Source organism: Leucopleurus acutus (genome assembly GCF_964270905.1).
Source record: "Leucopleurus acutus genome assembly, chromosome: 10".
Classification (NCBI taxonomy): Eukaryota; Metazoa; Chordata; class Mammalia; order Artiodactyla; family Delphinidae; genus Leucopleurus; species Leucopleurus acutus.
The window spans coordinates 82,977,207-82,997,633 of record NC_139153.1 but is presented as its reverse complement, the minus strand read 5'-3'; the positions used below and the strand labels follow the sequence as shown (position 1 = coordinate 82,997,633).

The window sequence follows — 20,427 nt, the reverse complement described above, 5'->3', positions numbered from 1 at the left end:
CCAGCGCCATGTTTTTCAGATCCCCAGAAAGGATGAGGTCAGATGGGTCAAGCCCGCATAGGCACCCATGGGCTTCGGGGAATGAGTTGGAGGAGGAGAAAGCCGCAGCCCAAAGTCAGTTGTCTGGTCCCCTGTATCTGGTTCTCAACCAACTTTCTCATTGCAGAGTTTTCAACTATCACCTATAGATTTACAGTGCGACAATAAATAGCCTTGTGTGGAGTCTTTTCGTGGATTTGAAGCTTTCTTTTCGACCGAGGTGTACTGGGGCATCAGGCCTGGATCAAGAAGGCCGAAGAGTGTAACCTTCCTAAATTGCTCCTGGAAGTCTAGCTTCAACCCTACCTGCCAGCTGCAGCATATCCCAAAGAGAGGAAGGAACGGGGAGGAGACGGAGAGAAAGGCAAAGGAACAACTCTAGGGACTCAAGGGAAACAAGAGCCAGAAAAAGGGGAAGACCTGCCCTGGAAAGGAGGCCTGGAAGGTGTAGATGTGGTTGCTGGTAGTGGCGTCGTAGAAGACTACCTCCCCGCATTCGTGATTCACGCGGACGCCCACTTTCCTGGGACAGACCGAGAGATCCTCCCGGGTGCCGGCCTTGGTGAGCGCCTGGCACTCGGAGCCTGCGATGCGCAGCGCCCAGAAGCCGGTTAAGGGCTCCAACGCCAGCATGCCCCTCCGTGGTACTGGCTCTGAGGCCACGCCCACCACGCAGCCCCCGCCCCCGGGCCCTTGGAGCTCCACCTCCCAGGCCTGGCAGCCGGAGGAGAAGCCTGGCAAGCCCAAGGACACAGCGGAACGGATGGGAGCGCTCAGGGTCCGTGGGCTCAGTCCAGCCGCTTTGAGAAACCTGGTCCAGCGTCACTGTCTTCAGATCCTGGGAAATGATGAGATCCGCGTGAGCCGAGGCCGCATCTAGGGTCACTGAGGCTGCGGGAAGATAAGGAGGAGAAAGAGGGGCAGCCCCAGGTCAAGTCGTCCAGCCCCCTTTAGGATGGCTTTCTCTTCATAGTCACAGTCCTCTTTGTCCCCAGAGAAGTCCTATCCCCCCCTCCCCCTCTTCGAAGTTAATTCCTAAATTTCACCATATGCTGCTCTGAGGGTGCTCTCCATTGGTGGTGAGGGGGGTGTCATTTCAACACTCAGCTGAGACTATCTCCTCTTCCTTCCCCGTTTCCTGTGGTCCTCATATCTAGAAGAAGATTTGAGGCTTGTATAAGAGATGTCGAAGCTCAGGCTATCTGAGCTCGAGTAATTTTCTAAAGTGCAGCCCCTCAAAAACAGGCATAAATGGAAGGGTGGAATGCAGAAGGAGGGATAGTCAGCCCCGGTCTCACCACAGAAGCACACATTTTTTTTCTTTAATTTAATTTATTTACTTATTTTTGGCTGTGTTGGGTCTTCATTGCAGTGTGCGGGCTTCTCATTGCGGTGGCTTCTCTTGTTGCAGAGCACGGGCTCTAGGCGCGCGAGCTTCAGTAGTTGTGGCACGTGGGCTCAGTAGTTGTGGCTCGCGGGCTCTAGAGCGCAGGCTCAGTAGTTGTGGCACACGGCCTTAGTTGCTCCGTGGCATGTGGGATCTTCCCGGACCAGAGCTCGAACCCATGTCTCCTGCATCGGCAGACGGATTCTTAACCACCGCGCCACCAGGGAAGTCCCCATTATTATTATTATTTTTTCTTTTTTATGTCCGCGTGGCCATGGGGGATCTTAGTTCCCCCACCAGGGATCGAATCCACGCTCCCTGCAGTGGAAGCGTGGAGTCTTAGCCACTGGACCATCAGGGAGGTCCCAAAACATGCACACTTTTAATTGGATTTGGACATTAAGTTATAGTTTGTCAAGGCTAGAAGGCCCCCATCTGCCCTCTCCAATTGCCTGAGTGGCTGTGGTTCCAGTCTTTGCCAAAGACTTAGGAATGGGGACCTCATTCTGCCTGTTGTCTAATTTGTTGTCTCATTTGTTGTCTACTTTGTTGTCTGATATGTTGTCTGATTTGTTGTCTGATCTGTTGTCTGATTTGTCGTCTAATCTCACACCCTCTTACTGTAATATTACTTAATTTTTCCTGCTGGATGGGGGGTGGGGAGAGATGGAGAATGTGGGAATGTGGGGAAGAGGAGAAAGAGTGACCAGGTTCATGGGGATGAGTTAGGTGAATTGTGGCCCAGGCAGTCCTTACTGGTCTCTAGAGTCTACCCTGGCTGAACTGATGCCTAGGTAAATAGTTTTAAAAAAAGAAAAAAAAAGGGGACCGGAGCAGTCAACTATAGTGACTTCCTTTATCCACTAGGGGGTACCACAGCCAAAGCAATAAGCAGAAGCCAAGCTGGGGCTTCCAGGTCATCTTCCTCTTTTTGCTTGAGAACCCCCTCTTCCTTCTCCAAAGCGTCAACACTACCCCCACCTCCCTCAGCCCAGCTCCACTCAGGGACACTGTCTCTGAAGTCTTCTCTCTGCTGGGGTCTCGCTTCTGTCTGCCCCTCACTCAACACCTCACCTAATGTCACGCTCTGCTCTTACTAGCTCCTTTTCATTCTTCTCCCTGCCTCAGTGAGCTTGGAATTTCATAAATTCCCCTATTTTGCTAATTGTATAGCTCCATCCTTTTGTTGAAAATAGGTGTGTCCAACCAAGTACTGATGGTAAGTCAGCCACTTGTACACTTTCCACTCAGGGTGGATTCAGCCCTTTCTGCAACCTCTACAACCAAAGCATCCATACAGGTCCATCTGGCTGTGCTTCTCGGGAGAAGCTGTTCTATAGGACTCAAAATAAGGACTCTATCAACCTGCTGAATGACTAATAGCCTCAGTACATTTCAGGCTGTACTTTCCTCCATGCCATTGGGTAGAATCCAGGAGGTCCCACCAAGAACGTGTTACTTTCATTAGCAGCTCCTAAGGCCTCTGCTGAATTCTTCATGTCTCCTGAGTTTCAAATCTTGAGCTCCTGTTCCCCCCACCCCTACCTCCTTTTTCATAATCGTGGAGCAGATAAAGGTTCAACATTACATTTTGTGTTTTAAAATTCTTGGCTATTTCTGCCACAGGACATCTTTCACTGGCGAACTTTCTTCCTTGGTCCCTGCCTTCTGCTGCTCTTCAGGCTGTCTCTCCTGGGCTGTACCCCTCTTCCTCTTACATAGTTTGAAGGCCCTTTCTCCTTCCTCCCTCCCTCCTCCTGGATCTGCATATTTCAGAGCTAACTTTCCACCGCCAGGTATTCCTTGCTCTGAGGAATGTCAAGGCCAGATTTGAAACTATCATTTTTTAATGAAATGTCCCAGTGCCCTGAGTCGTTCTCCCTCCCAGAGACGTGAAAATAAGGTCCTGTCTTGGGAGACAACGCCACCTACTGCCCACTGAGAGCTGTCAAACACACAGCTGAAGGACACTTTTTATTGCCTGTTCTGGGTAAGGTCGCAAATAATCCAGGTTAGAATAATTTAGAATTGAAGTTGAGGTGGTGATGAGACATTCAAGGATGCACAGGAATTTAAACTTGGTAAGTACATCGAGACCATAGACAAGGATCTGGATGGTCCTGGGGCTCAGGGAGGTTACAGGACCTGCTTAAGGTTAACAGCTGCAAAGTGGTGGAGTGGAGGTCTGAATCTGGCCCATCTACCTTCAAAGTCCATGTAGCTCCACCTCATTGTGCTAGGAGGGAGCGGATCTCTGGTAATGAATGGTAAGAGAGGTGATAGGGAACCCAACAGCCAGCAGAGACGAGAATTTCAAGGAAGGGACTGCTGACAATCTCATGTTTCAGAGTCATCAGTTTGGATGTGGGCTGAGAAAGCATCACTAGGATTTAGTTGGAGACTTGAAAGAGTGGCTTAAGATGCCCAGCATTGGGCAAGGCATCAGAGGGTAAGCAAAGATGGGAAGATATAGTCCCATCCCTCACGGAGCTAAGCATGAGCCAAAGTCAGGGAAGTTGGCAAAAAATGTAATGGTAATAAATTAGGAGGTGGTTCATAAAAGGGAGCGAGGTATATAGACCTGCAAGTCCCTCTGACACCTTTGTGCAAATTAGAATAAGCCCCTCCCCTTCCTCAGGGCCAGTCATGCTCTTGGCTGCAGAGGCCCATGGCTTGGTAAGTAGACTGTGGGCTGGGTCCCAGTTCCGACTCATCCACTCTCCTGGCTGCTCTTGTAACAGTGAACAACCTGCCCACTGTAAGTGGAGGCCCCGGAAGGATGACGACTGAGTAGCTAGGAAAGTTTCATGCAGGAAACTGGGACGTTGAGCTGGACTTAAACTGATGTGAGAATTTAGAGCAGCTGCAAGAAGAGGTAGAAGGGCTTCTCTGCTGGAAAGTGTCGAGCAGAGAGCCAGGAAAGAAGTGATGAAGGAGAGGGAAAAGATGCAAATCACCGGGCCCCTGGCTCCAATACTTTGAAGTAGGCAAAATTAGGTAAAATCACTCATTCAAAAACTATCAATGGCCTGCTGTATGCAAGGAGCTATCTGAATAGGTTGTGAGGCAGGGGAATAATAATAACCCCTAACAATTGTGCATTGGTTTATAATTTATAAAGAACCTCCATTCCCAGCTGTGACGTTTGATCCCCTTTCCTGGCAAGGAGACTGTGGTCGTGGTTGTCTCAGAACATGAAGCTCTAAATCTCAGAATTAGGATCATAATCCGGATCTTTTGGGCAGTTCAGAATTCCTTTCATTCTAACCACTGATGCTTCTTCTTCTTTAAATGTAAGTAATTGTTTAAATAGATGATACCCTTACTTGGTTCCAAATTTAAAAGGTACAATGGGAACCTCCAACCCCAGTTCTCCAGACAGCCAGACATCTAATTTGAGTGCATTTTAATGTGTGTTTTCTTCATGTGGGAGATACTGAGCATCTTTTCATATGTTTTAGAGATATTTTTTCCTATGAAGTATCTGTTCATTTCCTCTGTCCAGTTTCACCCTTGGTAGTTAATTTCTTTTTCTTTTGTAAGAGCTCTCTATGCATTAGGGGGATTAACCCTTTGATTTTCTATTTTTTTAGCCCTTTGATTTTGAAGGTAGCTGTTAATGTGTTTTCTTTTTACGCTTTCCTTTGGTCATTTGTCTCTTGACATTGTTTTTGTAGATTTTTCCCCCATGCAGATCTTTTAAAATATGATTGAATTTATCTGTCTATCCTTGTATGATTTCTATATTTGAATCATTCTTTCTTTTTCATTTTGTTTTGTTTTGTTTTCTTGGCCATGCTGCGTGGCTTGTGGGATCTTAGTTTCCCAACCAGGGATTGAATCCGGGGCCCTCGGCAGTGAAAGCGCAGACTCCTAACCACTGGATCACCAGGGAAGTCCCTATATTTGAATCATTCTTAAATTGGTGTTAAGTACAGTGGGTCCTTGCCTTCAACTTGCTCAATAAGAAAGTAGGAAAATCAAGAAAAGTACCTAAATAACTATAAAAGGAATTATCATATGGTCAGTACTCTAAATTTCTTCATCTGTCTATCCAGAATCCAGTTATCAATCTATCTGAAAATTCACTTTCCATTTATTAAGGCTTTACTTAACTCCTTCTAAGGGCCAGGAAAGGTGTGAACAGATGACATTTTGTGGTGATGAGGCATGTGGGCTAAAATGACAGAGATCCAGATCTGAATCCCAACTCTCTGTTTACCCCTCTGTGGCCTTGGGCAGGTTACTTAATCTCTCCTCATTTTTGTTTCTCATATTATCTCCTAAGATGTGACAAATGAGGAATGTGGAGGGGTCAAGGATTAGAGACTGATGAACAGATGTGTTAGTGAGAAGCTTAGGGAGAGAGATGTAAGATGAGTCCGATGCCTAGATTTGTGATGTCAGGTGGTGAAGTCTGTTCTGACAAGGACAAGAGAATGGTCACTAGTGTGGGCAGCAAAAGTAAAGGTCGCTGGATGTGAGCATGTCAATGAGCTGAAAGACCTCAGTGTTGATGGTCATCTACATCATCCTTGAAATCACCCAGGATGGTGGCAGGACATGGGTGGCTCACAGGGCTCAATGGCTCATCCTCAGCAAATCAAGGGAATTGGCTCTGTGGAGAACAGCAAGGCAGAGGGAGAGCGTGGGCGACCAGAGCTCCACACATAGGGGCTTTTATCTGGCTCTGGGGACTTCACGCTTAGGAGGTGGTGTATGGAGTGAGGAAGATGCTCACCCCACCCGTGACCCTGAGATTCGAGGGAGCCATCCCCTTTGATAAAAAGGCCAGGGAACTATGACTTACGGGGAAAGTGACTTTTTAATAGAAACCCTACAGCAGACAGTGGTCAAGTGGGATTAAGGAAGGATAGTATGGAGTGAGATTTGAACAAGAATGTTGGACCTTCTAATACAGCCTCAGCTGGCAACTCTCATTAGTGTTGTCCCCTGTGGGGCCCCAGCGTCAGTGCTGAAACCAGCCTGACTGGAGGGAAATTGGAAGACAATGGCTGGGCACTTGGTTTTCTGGTATCCTGAGCAGATGCCGTGGTTCTCTGACGCCTGGATCCCGAGGTACCTAGGCGGAGGCTCTGGGAGGTCTTCATTCTGTGCGTTGACTCTCACTTCATGTCATACTTACATCACAGGCACCAAGACTTTCCTCCTCCCCATGTGCAAACAAGCCACACCTTTCACCAGCCAAAGTCCATCTCACCTTCCACCTCCCCTAGATCAGTCACGCAGCCATGGGAAGATGGGCCTTGTCATCTCTCCCCCATGTTTACTAACGCGGGAGCATATATAATCGGCACGGTCTAAAAACCATTCACCTGCTGGCCATCTCTCCAGATCTGGAGCATGAGATCATGGCCTGATGTCGTGGCAAGAGAAATTGAAGTAGGATACCAGGGGAACTTTTCTGGAGGAGGACTAGGCAAGAGGCTTAGGGACTGAGTGTTGAATGCAGTGTTTAAGTGAAGTGGGGATGGGGGAGTACTTTCTTCTTTGGGTCTTCTTTGGAGATGGCTTGAAAGGAAGGGAAAATGTCTCCAAACTGCTCTATGTCCTGTTCTCCGTCTCTTTCCCTTTCATTGCAGAATCTGTATAACCGTGAGAGGGATGCTGGTTGGGGGAATGAACAGCTGACAGAGATGCTGATGCAAATAGTCGGGTATTAATTGACAGCAGTAGCCAAATTTTTAGAGTGTGACCGCGAGCCTGCAAGTATCACAGTGTGGTACTTGATAAACTCCTGCCAGCTTCTCTCAACTGAGGGCAAATCAGAGAAGACGTTCAACTTTTAAGTTTATGAATCTCTGGCTTCTGACCAGGATACTCTGGCCTTTTAACTTTGAGCTGTAAAAATATGCACAGAAAGCTCTGAAGAGGAAAACTGGTCTTTGAATCACCTGCTTCCTCCAGGTGTGTGAAAAGGAGTGATTTCAAGTTTAGTAAAGACAAGGAAACCAGAGGGTGTGTGTCAAAGTTGATGATTGGTTTCTGAAACTTGTTGCAGAATGGTGGTTTCTGTTGTCCGTGCTACAGTTCTATTGATGGAGAGTGGGCAGCTGCCTGCAGTTGGAGGGCTGAATCAGGTCCTCTGAGCCGCTCCAGGGCCGCCTCCTTCCAGCTGGGCCATCTTACCTGGACTGTCTAGGGTGGCAGGCTGTCCAAAGCTCCAGTGGAGAAGGAGGCCCTATAGATGGGAGGCTGGCAGTGTGAGGTGGAGGCCATGCTCCCTCTGCGGGAGGACAGCCGGGAAGAGGGCATCTGCCCCATCTGCCAGGAGTGCCTGAAGGAGGCGGTGCGCACTGACTGCAGACACCTCTTCTGTCGAGCATGCCTGGCCCAGCACCTGGAGAAGGCCTCAGCCTCCGGGATCCTCAACTGCCCCCTCTGCCGGAAGCCCTGTTCCGAGGGGGTCCTGGGGGCCGGCTATACCTGCGACAGCCACCAGAAGAAGGTGTGCTGGTTCTGTGAGGAGAGCAGATGTCTTCTGTGTGTGGAATGCCGGGTGTCCCCTGAACACAAGTCTCACTGTGAACTGGCCATTGAAAATGCCATCAGCCACTACAAGGTAAGGCGGGGTCATCACAGCCATCCCTCTGCCACCACCTCCCTGAGTTACTCCTTCCTACTCCCTGTCCTTTATGCCTGACGTATCATAGAGGCTCAGTAACTGACACTTTTCTTTGTTTCTTCTGCTTTATTCTGTTTTGGACCCTTGTCTTCACTTTTCTGTGTTTATCTTGCTACTAATGTTAAAGTTTCAATGCATTAATAGGAGTCTAAGAGGAGGTACGGTCACACGATGTCAGATTCCCAGGAAGCATGAGCTCCTTGCATTTTGCTCATCTGTAGCGCAAAGGAGTTGGACTAAATAATACAAAACTCTTTTAGTACTGAGACTGTATGGTTCTGCTGTTTGATAGTACTAGAAAATTGGCTAGAAATATAATCAGGTTTTACATATCCTAATGATTAACCTGTAAATACATTGAAACCTGGAAATTAGTACATGATTCTCTCTCTCTCTTCCTTCTTCGTCTTTTCTTTCCTTCCTTTCTATAGTGATTATTTTTATCCTATTTAAAAAAATTTTTTATCATAAAACTAGTACATTCAGACAACACTGTAAGGTATAAAGTCAAAACTAAAAATCTTTCTTCCTGCTTTCCCCCATTCTCAGTCCCCAGAGGTAACCACTGTTAGATTTTTGTGTATCATTCTTCCAGAAACTTGTGTGTGTGTGTGTATGAATGCAGTCTCTAAAACACACACACACACACACACACACACACACGGATTCTCTATATATTTTTCTGTAACTCATTTTTATCATCTAAAAATACATCGTGGACATTATCCCATTTTCCCATCAGTACATCTAGATCTTATGAATTCTTTTCAACAACCGCATGGTATTCAATTCTATGAATGTACTATAAATTGGCAGATATTGAGCTATTTCCAGGTTATTGTTTTGTTTTGAGGTCTCATGGAATATTGTAATGAGTATCCTTCAACATATATTTTGGAGGACTTAGAATATCCAAGCTGTATTTTGGTGAAAGAATAACCTAACTTCCAAGTTTTGATCAATCTTTCCTATCACTATTTACTGAATAATCCATAGTTCCCACACTGATTTGAATGCCGACTTCTTAATCTGCCATGGGTACGTATAGACTTGCACATTTTCTTGACTCTCCATTCCGTTCTATTCTTCTATCCATTCCTGCTTGTGTGTCAAACCATTTTAAGCACTGTACCTTTGCGATGTGTTTTAATGTCAGGTAGCTCTTGGGACCCTCACAATATTCTTATTTTTCAGAATTTTTGTGGATATTCAGATATATTTATTTTGCCAGTTAGCTTTAGCATTTTTTTCCCAACTATCCTCTACCCCCATCCCCAATTCAGTTAGTATTTGATTGGATTGACAATTGACATATTTTCACCATGGTGTCTTTCTATCCAATAATGAAGGATGAATTTCCAAGTCTTCTTTTAGATACTTGGCTTTTTGAACATGTTATAATACAGGATGAGAAACTGGGGAGTCCAGATTGAGGGTGACTATGGGAAGGTAGAGAAATAACTCAGAAAGCCAAAGAGGCAAATTTCTCTGGTTCTAACATCATTCCCTTTAAGTGCAGGGCACCACAGGAGGGCAGGGAGAGCTCTCCCACCTGCTGATGGGCCAGTGAATAGATGGAAAAATCTATTCACTCACTCAATGATTTATTCAGGCCTGTGCTTTGTATAGGATGCCATGCTAGGTATTGTAGGAAGTATAAATATGATTCATAATCTTTGTCTTCAAGTTTACCTTTAAATTATGACAGGAAAACTAAAATAAATAAATAACAATATTTGTTCATTTAAGAAAGACTTATGTTCCTGTAGTGTATTAGGAACTACCATACATGCTAGGAGTACAATGATGAACAAGTCAGATGCCATCCCTCCTGCCAGGGACTTTGCAGTTTAATATGAAAGACAGACACGAAATCAAGCAAACTACAAGTCTCGTATGAGCTAAGAAGAAAACAAACAAGAGTCTGAGATGGAGAGTAATGGGTGATCCATGTGGTTGGTGAGGGCCTCATGGAGGAGGTGGCACCGGTGCTGAGATCAGGAAAAAGAGAAGGTGGCCAATGTAAAGACTGGGCAGAAGGGAAGCACAGATTTGAGAGTCCCAGATCCGGAAAAGCCTTGTTATATTTGAAGAGTTTATAATTAGAGTGTGAATTGCCAGGATTTACTGACAGATTAAAGTGGGGTGAGGGAATGAAGGGAATCAAAGATGACTTCATGAGTTTCTGATTTGAGAAACTGGATGAATGATGGAACGATAAGGACTGGGGAGAACAGGTTTGAATGAAACATCAAGTTTCATTCAAGTTCATTCAAGTCAAGTCCAAGTTGAGACACATCAAAGTAGGATCTTAGTTACGTGGCTGGCTTTGAAATCTGGATCTCCAAAGAGAGTCTGGGTTAGTATTCCCAGAACTTAAGACAGGGTTCCATCAGAATAAAGATAATATTTAAATCCAAGGGAATGGATGCAATATCCTCAGGAGAGAGCCTAGAGAGAAAAGAAGTTCCAGGGCAAGGTCCTTAGAAAGGCCATCATTTAGATGTAAGGTGGAGGGGGACCCAGCAAAGGAGACTGAAAGCAAGCCACTAGCAAGGCAGGAGAAAAGCAAGGGGAGTGGTGTTCTAGATGCTAAGAGAGAAGAATCTGTTAAGAAGTGACAGTAGAAGGACTTCCCTGGTCGTCCAGTGGTTAAGAATCTGCCTTCTAATGCAAGGGACGAGGGTTCGATCCCTGGTCAGGGAACTAAGATCCCACATGCTGAGGGACAACTAAGGCCGTGAGCTGCAACTACTGAGCCCACTGCAACGAAAGACACTACATGCCGCAAGGAAGATCCCGCGTGCCGCAACTAAGACCCGATGCAGCCAAATAAATAAATATTAAAAAAAAAAAAGAAGAAGAAGCAATGGTGGAGTGCATTGAATGATGCTGGGCCATCCAGTAAGATGGGCAGCAGAGAAGTGGTTGCTGGGCTGGGAGGAGGCACACTTCTTCCGTTGTAACAGTGGGGAACAAAAGAAGGCCTCTGCAAGGGGAGGGAGTCTTGCAGTTTGGGAGAGGACCCGAGTGTTTGGGTATATTTCCTCAATAATATGTGAGGGAAGGACATCAGCAGTGCGGGTAGAGGTGGAGGTGTGAAAGGTTTGAAAAGAGAAGAGAAGCCGCGGTAGAATTTGGAAAAGCGAACCTACAAGTGAAACAGTGGAATTGGCAGGCAGCATAGAGCACCCGTTTGAGTTTTGAAACTAGGGATTTAGTGAGTTTCATGAGGCTGCCTGAGGACAGCCAAAGTCTGGGGAGTTGAAGGTATTTTCAAAGGACTGATTACAATGGGAGACCCTGAGTGTGTTTGTAGATGTTGACAGCATAGTTTTGAAATAAAGATTTCTTATGATTTCTCACTATGCCTCTATTCCTTTGAGTTAAATTTTGTAAATTAAATATTTTAAATTGTAAATATTGTAAATTGTGCCCTTTTTAAAGGAATTACGTATTGCCTGACCGCACTCCAGAAGACTGAAAAATTTGCAATGTCTTTTTTGTACATCTGTTTCCCTACTGCCCAACTCATGTTGTTGTCAATCACTTTTTTCAATGTGGTTTGCTGGTTTTCCAAGTGCGTGACAATGATTGAAGTTGTTTTACTATGCTGGCGGTGAGGTTTCTCTCCACATGGAGACTCACCGTCTACATTTCCCCTTAGAATCAGGGCATAAATTCTACATGAGCGCATCAGAGTAGTTTATCTTTTGGATAATAAGCTATACTAATTATGTTTAACCTTCATTTTTCCTATTCCGATATTTCTTTTCTTTTCATTTCATTTTTGGGGCAAAAATTTTAAGAATTTGTACTTGAATCAGTTCTATTCTTTTTAAGAAATAAAATCTCCATGTCTTACTCAGAAATTTACCTAATATGGTGATAGATAGATAGATATTAGGTCTGTATCATTTTTAAAGGTTAAGTAATTCCTGGCTTATTTGGAATTTAATATACTGTGTTGTGTGAAGGATGACTCCTTTATCAAACAATAAAGTTATTTTTTCTTTATTCTGGTATACAGTTGTCCCTCAAACATTTCTGTGAGTCCTTTTCACATCTATATGTTCTTTTTGGTTTGACATAAATTAAATTCTTATAATAGTGGTATTTTTCTTACTCTAGTCCATTGATTATTTTTTTCTGTTCTAAAGTTATTATATAGTTTTGATACTTATTGCTTTATGGTTTATTTTTAAATTTAGTAGCATCTTTGTCAAATAATAATTTTTGTAACCTGATGGTCTTGCTGACTGTCTTTTCAGAAGGATTTTCTTTTTTCTAAATTTAATTTAATTTAATTTAATTTAATTTATTTGGCTCTGTTGGGTATTACTTGTAGCACGTGGGATCTTTGTTGCTGCATGCGGGATCTTTGTTGTGGCATGTGGGATCTTTATTTGCGGCATGCAGGTTCTTAGTTGCGGCATGCGGAATCTAGTTCCCTGACCAGGGATCGAACCCAGGCCCCCTGCATTGGGGATGAGGTGTTTTAACCACCAGACCACCGGGGAAGTCTCCAGAAGGATTTTCTTATATAATGTTTCTAAGTTTTATGAAGAATTCCTGAAATTTTAATTGGCATTGCATTAAATTTGTTGATTACATTAAGAATTATGACTTTTGGGGCTTCCCTGGTGGCGCAGTGGTTGAGAGTTCGCCTGCCGATGCAGGGGACACGGGTTCGTGCCCCGGTCTGGGAAGATCCCACATGCCGCGGAGTGGCTGGGCCCATGAGCCATGGCCGCTGAGAGTCTTTGCTGAGTTCATATATCCTTTAACTTAATTTCCTGACATTTTCTAGATGCACGATCATGTGGACATTGTCAGGTTTAGTCATCAACACCGTTTTTCCTCATAAAATATAATGGGTGATATCATTCTTATCCATATTTTTGGGCACTTTTTGTTCTGTGAGGAGCATGTATTTTGAAAGTTGCTCTTTTTGTGTGTGTGTGTGACTGTATTGGGGGAAAGATACCTTTTTGCCTGTTAACCACTTTTTCTTTGATGCGTTTTGTAAGCCTTTTTAAAAACTTTTTAATTTATTTATTGGCTGCATTGGGTCTTCATTGCTGCGCGTGGGCTTTCTCTAGTTGCAGCGAGCAGGAGCTACTCTTCGTTGTGGTGCGCAGGCTTCTCATTACAGTGGCTTCTCTTTGCTGCAGAGCACGGGCTCTAGGCGCGGGTTTCAGTAGTTGCGGCTCATGGGCTCTAGAGTGCAGGCTCAGTAGTTGTGGTGCGTGGGCTTAGCTGCTCCGCGGCATGTGGGATCTTCCCCGACCAGGGATCGTACCTGTGTCCCCTGCATTGGCAGGTGGATTCTTAATCACTGCACCACCAGGGAAGTCCTAGTAAGCCATTTGAGAAGGATTTTAAATGTTGCTACGTTCTCATGTTTCCTCACTACTTAATGTCCTTTTCAGTCAATTTTTATCTGATATCTGATAGGATCACAGACTTTAAAAAATATTTATCAAGACAAAACAGGTCTTGCACTATTCCCTATATTTCAATTTGTCTTTTTTTCCCCCTAAGGAATATTTTAGGAAGATAAAAGTTTGTAGAATTTTACTTTCTAATTCTAATGAGTACCTTATTTACACAAATATTACCTTAATGCAAAAATGGATGAATAAATATTTTTTGAAAAACGAGGGACTTTACCTTACTCATTTTGAATATTTTAAATGATAGATCTGAATTATTCTCATTTTTCATGCGTTATCTTTATTGCTGTTATCTTTGCTTCCTTTTTTCATTTACACAATCTCTGTAGTTGACTTTAAACTCTTCATTAAATTTTAAACTACTCCAGAAGACAGGACTCTGACATTTTGAACCGGATCTTAAGAACAGACCTGACTTTGACAGGCAGCAATAGACAGCATTCCTGGCAGAAGGAAGTAAAAGAAAAGCCATGAAGAGGCATGGCTGCGTGGGAGTGTGTCCAGGAAACCACAAGCAGCTCTGTTTGGCTAGTGCGGAGGACAGGGAGGGAGTAGAGAGAGGTAACACAGGAAATGTAAATTGGGTTACAGAGGGCCTTGGATATTGAGTTAAGGAGTTCAGGCTTATCTTTGATAATGAGAAACCCTTTTGAAGACAGTAGTAGCACAGGTAAAAAATAAAATATGACTGAGGTTTCAAGCTGAATGACAGACAGAAGGGTGAGTCCAAGGACAGAAATATGGTGGTCAAGAGTAGTGAATTGTGGAAGAGGGTGGGGAAGAGGAGGATAAGTTTGATTACTCCAAACTGAGTTTGAGCTGTCCATAGGGCAGTGGGAGATACTTAAGTCTCAGCTGGAAACATGGGATTGACTGTTAGGACAAAGAGCTTTTGGGAATTATGATAAAATCTGAAGCCTGAAATTAAGGACATCATTTAGAGAAAGAGGAGGGTTAAAGGAACAACCTCAGGAAGGTCAAGGAAGGACGGGGGTGGGAGATCGGGGGAGTGGGGTGGGTAGAATCACATCCAAGAAGAGGAGGCCTGAGAAGAAGGCACCTGTGGGTTTCCTTCCTGGGGATCACCGTGACCTTGGAGAGAGCAGTTCCAAAAGAATGATGAGAAGCAAAAGCAGATGCTGAGGAGCAAAGGGGCCACGAGGACGTGAAGACAGCAAGAACCAACTACTTCAAGAAATGTAGTTGTGGGCTTCCCTGGTGGTGCAGTGGTTGGGAGTCCGCCTGCCGATGCAGGGGATACGGGTTCGTGCCCCGGTCCGGGAGGATCCCACGTGCCGCGGAGCGGCTGGGCCCGTGAGCCATGGCCGCTGAGCCTGCGCGTCCGGAGCCTGTGCTCCGCGACGGGAGAGGCCACAACAGTGAGAGGCCCGCGTACCGCAAAAAAAAAAAAAAAAAAAAAATCTAAGAAATGTAGTTGTGAGAACAGAGAGAGTAGATGGAAGGGGTAGCAAGGTGAAAGTTGCTTGCTTGTTTGAACTTTTCGAGACCTGAACTTTCGTGCTCACACAGACAATTCCCCGCCACACTCCAGCCTCCGCCTTCACCGTTGAGGCCCTTGAGTGAAATCCAAGATGCCCGTTTACTTCCTCCCCCTCCTTCTATGACTGTTTTATTCCTTGTCTGCTGGGAAATGCCTGCAGGTAACACCAGTGACATGAAACATTTTATAATAATTTCCTAGTGACATCATTGTCTCCTCTGTTTTCTGTTTGTTTACTTGAATGTCCTCGCTGAAGTCTCACCCACAGCCCCTTGACCTTGGTTTCACCCTCTGAATCTCAGGGCCAGAAAGAACTTTCACAGTATCTCGTCCACCCCCAGCCTTACCTGTACATCTCCAGTGATGTGGGACTCTCCTTTTCCAAAAGCAATACATTTTAAGAGTTTATAAGAGAAAATGAGGCAAAATGACAAAAAGAAGAAACATTCCCCATAAACAGCCAACAACAACAAAATCCACCCCCCCCCCAATTTTTTTTTGACCTGAGGTGAGAAGGATTTACTTAATGAAACACACACGCTTCAGTCAATAGCACACTCTTATCTTTAGTCCACAAATCCTGTTCATGTTTTGTTTGTTCCATTTAATCATCATTCCTCCCTCTTCCATGGACAACCACTTAAAGTGTTTGTTGTATTTTTATTTGTAGACAGTTTGGTAAAACACACATTGCTGCACGGTGTGCTTGTATATTGAATTAACAAAATTATATGATGGGCTTCGTGCTATTTCTTGCTTTTCACTCTACCACGTTTTTGAGATCAGTCCATGTTTTGTGGGTGCCATAGTCCATTTTTTCTGACACATGCACTGTGTTCCATAGTGGGCACCTGCCCTATTTTACCCATCCATTTCCCAGGAATGGACTTTATGTGATTCCGATTCTCTGTTACCACAACCAGTGCTGTAGTGGACATGTTCTCTTAGAACCTAGGAATTCTCTGGGATTTTTACTCAGAAACCGGATCACTGGATCACAGAGGAAAGCACACCTAGGTGGCCGGAACCGTTGCCAGAAGGGCTGTGCCAGTGCACATCTCACCAGCCCACAGTGTGGTCCTTATATCCACACACATCCCACCTCCCCCAGGTGTTATCCAGTTGTCTAATTTTTATTACTCTGATGGGGGTCAAATAACATTTCATTGTGTTAGTTTCCATTTCTCTAATCACAGGTGAGTTTGGGCATCCCCTCGTCTGTGAATTAACTGTCCATATTCTTCGCCAATTTTTCTCTTGGGTTCCTGTCTTCTTATTGATGTCTAGGCTTTCCTTTTATTTATTTACTTCTTTACTTATTTATTTAGGCTGCGCCTTGCAGCTCGAGGGATCTTAGTTCCCCGACCAGGGATTGAAACGGTCCATGGCAGTGAAAACACTGAGTCCTAACCAGTGGGCCACCGGGGAATTCCCTAGGCTTTCCTTTTATATTCTATATACAAGTCTCCTGTTGGTTTTAGACTTTGCAGATATTATCTCTTAGTCTGTCATTTCTCTGTTAGGTTTGTCCATGGAGTTGTCATTGAACAGAGATATTTAATTTTGAGGTAATCAAATTAAATCATTCTCTCATGGTTTGTGCTTTTGGGGTTTTATCTAAGACATTTTTCCCTACCCCCAGGTCACAAATTTATTCTTTAACATTATTTTCTATTAACTTTGTGGTTTTCCTTTCACACTGTCTTTAATCCAGCTAGAGTCTGCCTTCACATATGGTTCTGGATAGGGATCTGACTTTATTTTTCCCTGTTGTTGTAAGCCAGTTTTCTCAACACCATCTCCTACAGATTTTGTCCCTTCTCTTACTGAACCGTGTATTGCTTTTTATTTTTATTTTATCTTATTTTTCCCAGTTTTATTGAGTTATAATTGACATACAGTAGTATGTAAGTTTAAGGTGTACAGCATAATGATTTGACTTACATACCAAATGAAACGATTATTACAATAAGTTTAATGAACACCCATTGTCTCATATAGATACGAAATTAAACAAATAGAAAAAAATGTTTTATTGTGATGAGAACTCAAGATTTACTCTCTTACCAACTTTCATATATAACATATAGCAGTGGGAATTATATTTATCATGTTGTACGTTACATCCCTAGTACTTATTTATCTTATAACTGGAAGTTTGTATCTTGTGACTGCCTTTATCCAATTCCCCGTCCTCCCACTCCCCACCTCTGGTAACCACAAATCTGATCTCTTTTTCTATGTTTGTTCGTTTGTTTGTTTTGGAAGCATAATTGACCTGCAATATCATGAGAGTTCCTCTTACACAACATAGTGATTCAATATTTCTATACGTTTCAAAATGATCACCACGATAAGTTTACTTACAGTATGTCACGATACAAAGATATTACGCAGTTTTTTACTGTATTCTCCACATTGCACATTTCATACCTGTGACTCATTTCTTTTTACTTTTTTTTTCTTTTAAAATTCTTTTGTAAACATGGGTCTGTCCCTGAGCTCTCTCTTCTTCCATTTTCTATTTGTCCTTGTCCCAGTACCATACTGTTTTATTACTATGGCTTTGTACACCCTTTTATCTGGTACACAAATATATTTTGTAACTAAGGTAACAAGGGTTACAAGAAGAACGTTTCCAGACTCTTTTGCTGACACCCCCCACCCTGCGCCTTTCTTCCATTTTGATTCATTAAAGGCTTATGCTGATATCAGTATCAGCTTTGTTTATATTTGCTTTCTACATAGTTTACCCAAGATCTGAAAGTAAATGTTTTAGAAACTGAAATGATTCATTATACCCTTAGATTCCAGGACACCGTGACCCATCCAGACACTGATTTAACATTTAGAGAGAGGTTCCATGCCTTCCTGGGCTGTGGGTTTGCTCTAATAGAGAGTTCTTGTCCCTCCCAGCCAGAGTAGGGGAGTGGTACCAGAGGTTTTTCATCTCCTCTGTAAGTCAGGTCTCTCCAGATTGGCTTCACTTGTTGATGAGAAATAGTGAGGGTTGCCAGTGATCAGCACATAACTCTTAGATGTCAGGAGAAAAACACCCTGAAGTCAAGTAGAAAAGGTTCTCTTACTATCTGTTATTTTTATGTAGTTAAGTCTCTTTTAAAAATTACCTATTGCTTTTTGCCATCACTATCCATTAAATAAACTCTTGTGTTCCTTAACCCAAGCATGATGCATAGAAGGCTGCCTCTTTTTACGCAGAATTTTACTTTAGCCTCATCCTGGGATCAGGACACCCCCTCCCTGCCGTGTGTTCCACGGGCACCACCCTCACCCCCAGTCTGACCAGCAGGGGTGTCTGTCTCTCTAGGAACGACTCAACCGCAGGATCAGGAAGCTCAGAAAGGACATCTGCGAGCTCCAGCGGCTCAGGGCTCAGGAGGAGGAGAGACTGCAGGCTATGCAGGTGGGCTTCGCAGAGTCCCAGGAAGGACTCCGGTCTGATCATCTGTCTGTCTGGAGAAGGCTGCTGTGGGGGGAGGGCCTGGAGGCTGGAAACACAAGTGCTGGGCTCGGCCTTGGGGTTTGCTGGCTGAGTGACCGCCTGCCGATGCAGGGGACACGGGTTCGTGCCCCGGTCTGGGAGGATCCCACATGCCTCGGAGTGGCTGGGCCCGTGGGCCATGGCCGCTGGGCCTGTGCGTCTGGAGCCTGTGCTCTGCAATGGGAGAGACCGCAGCAGTGAGAGGCCTGTGTACCGCCAAAAAAAAAAAAAAAAAAAGTCAGTGGAAGGATATAGCCGAGTGGGGTGTGTGTGTGTGTGTGTGTGTGTGTGTGTGTGTGTGTGTGTGAGACATGGCATCTGTGGATGTTCACAAGGGTGTGAGGTGCGCGGGGAGGTGTCCCTTCATTTTTGAGGAACATGGCTCCCCCTGTAATACCCATAACAAGCAGAGGCAATGCCATGAGGGGAGGAGGACCGAGAAATCAGCATTCTCGCTCGGAACGTTCAGAGACTGAAGGTCCAGAGGGAGCCATCTGACATTGAATCTTAGGGAGCCCCTTTTCTGGAGTTTCAGGCAGACTGTAGGACCCACAGGCTGGAGGCTGAACTGGAGCGTCAAGACCGAGCCAGGAGACAGCTGGATGCCCTCCCTCAGCAGCGGCCAGGCCAGCTGGAGGACATGCCAGCAGAGGTGTCCAGAATCCCTGGCATCTCCAGGGCAATGATTCAACTCAGCAGCCTGGTCACTGAACTGGAGGGGATGGCTAAGAAACTGGATGCCAGCCTGCTGAAGGTGCACACCCTGAGGTGCCTCCCGAAGCCTGGGATTCTCCCCAAATAGTGGGCAGCCTACGTGTAGCATCCCTCTGGGAGGTGTAAGGAGAGTCTTCTCTGTGACATGTGGTGGTGGCTTGTCCAAGGCTGCACAATGCTGCTGCAGCAGAGGCGGGTACACAGAGGGGTGCTACCCTCTCCGGTTCTCAAGGTGACAGCCCAGAGTGCCATCCACTAGTTGGTTGGGGAGGGAATTGGAGGGGACAGGAACCTGAGAACTGGTTGTGACTCTCACTCTCTTTCTCTCTCCTAGGACGCCAGTGACTTATTGAACAGGTATGAGCCGTCCCATCTCCCTTCCCACATGTGCTTACACAGCACAAACCCACACAAACATAGATGTGTGTATGGACTTTCTCACGGTCAAGGAGCTCCACTGCTCCATTAACTTGCATCTTCAGACTACATGGAAAGTGGAAGATTGAACAGAATATACTGAAGGATTTCTTTGTTTCTAGGAGTGCTCCAGAGCAGTTAGAGGTTATTTATCCCAACTTAGAGAAAAGAATCAATGAATCACTTAACCAGCCATCCTCAGCAGCTCTGACCAGTTCATCCCTGGACCAGCTCCTCTCAGACTCACCTCCGCCTCCTGGCTCTCCTTCCCCCAACCTGTCCAGCCTCCCACTAGGTCTGCCCAGTGCACCCTCAGGCCTGCCACCTCCTGAACATGCCACAGCTGTGATCAGATGCCTGACCCTCTGATACCTGGACAATAGTCACAGCCTCTCTCCTGAACCAGGCTCCCACTGCAGAAGTCAGGATTCAAGACCTCCTTTTTGCCTGTGAACTGACGGTAGCACCCATCTCTCACAATCTCATATTAAAATGGGAGTACCTGGATGGCATGAGTTCACAGTGCTGAGGCCACCTCTGCCTATGGAGCTGGCACGTCTGTTGGCAGAAATATTCCTTCTGAGCTCCTGTAGCACCTGTTGTCTGTACAACGCACCTGGAGCTTACATTACTTTTGTGGTGGACAGACTCTACAGGGACCTCCCATGATGCTCCCCTCGTGGTGTTCATGCCTTTGTATGATCCCCTCTCTTTGAGTGTGAGCAGAACCTGTGACTTGCTTCTAATCAATGGAATATGACAAAG

General features: G+C 45.0%; 2 protein-coding genes across 2 annotated transcripts; one reads left to right on the top strand and one right to left on the bottom strand.

The window, feature by feature from the left end:
- Positions 1 to 417: 417 nt before the first annotated feature.
- On the bottom strand, positions 418 to 3,658 carry LOC309967662 (E3 ubiquitin-protein ligase TRIM31-like; the record flags this gene model as incomplete). The annotated part of the gene is given in 3 exon segments (XM_082848427.1): positions 418 to 786; positions 788 to 930; positions 3,631 to 3,658. Coding segments are annotated over 3 exon segments (540 nt in total).
- A 4,006-nt stretch (positions 3,659 to 7,664) lies between these two features.
- On the top strand, positions 7,665 to 19,714 carry TRIM40 (tripartite motif containing 40; the record flags this gene model as incomplete). Its single annotated transcript, XM_082847861.1, has 4 exons — positions 7,665 to 8,009; positions 18,358 to 18,453; positions 19,061 to 19,285; positions 19,580 to 19,714. 4 exons carry the CDS (start codon positions 7,665 to 7,667, stop codon positions 19,712 to 19,714), a joined length of 801 nt encoding a protein of 266 aa, XP_082703987.1.
- Between the last annotated feature and the right edge of the window lie 713 nt (positions 19,715 to 20,427).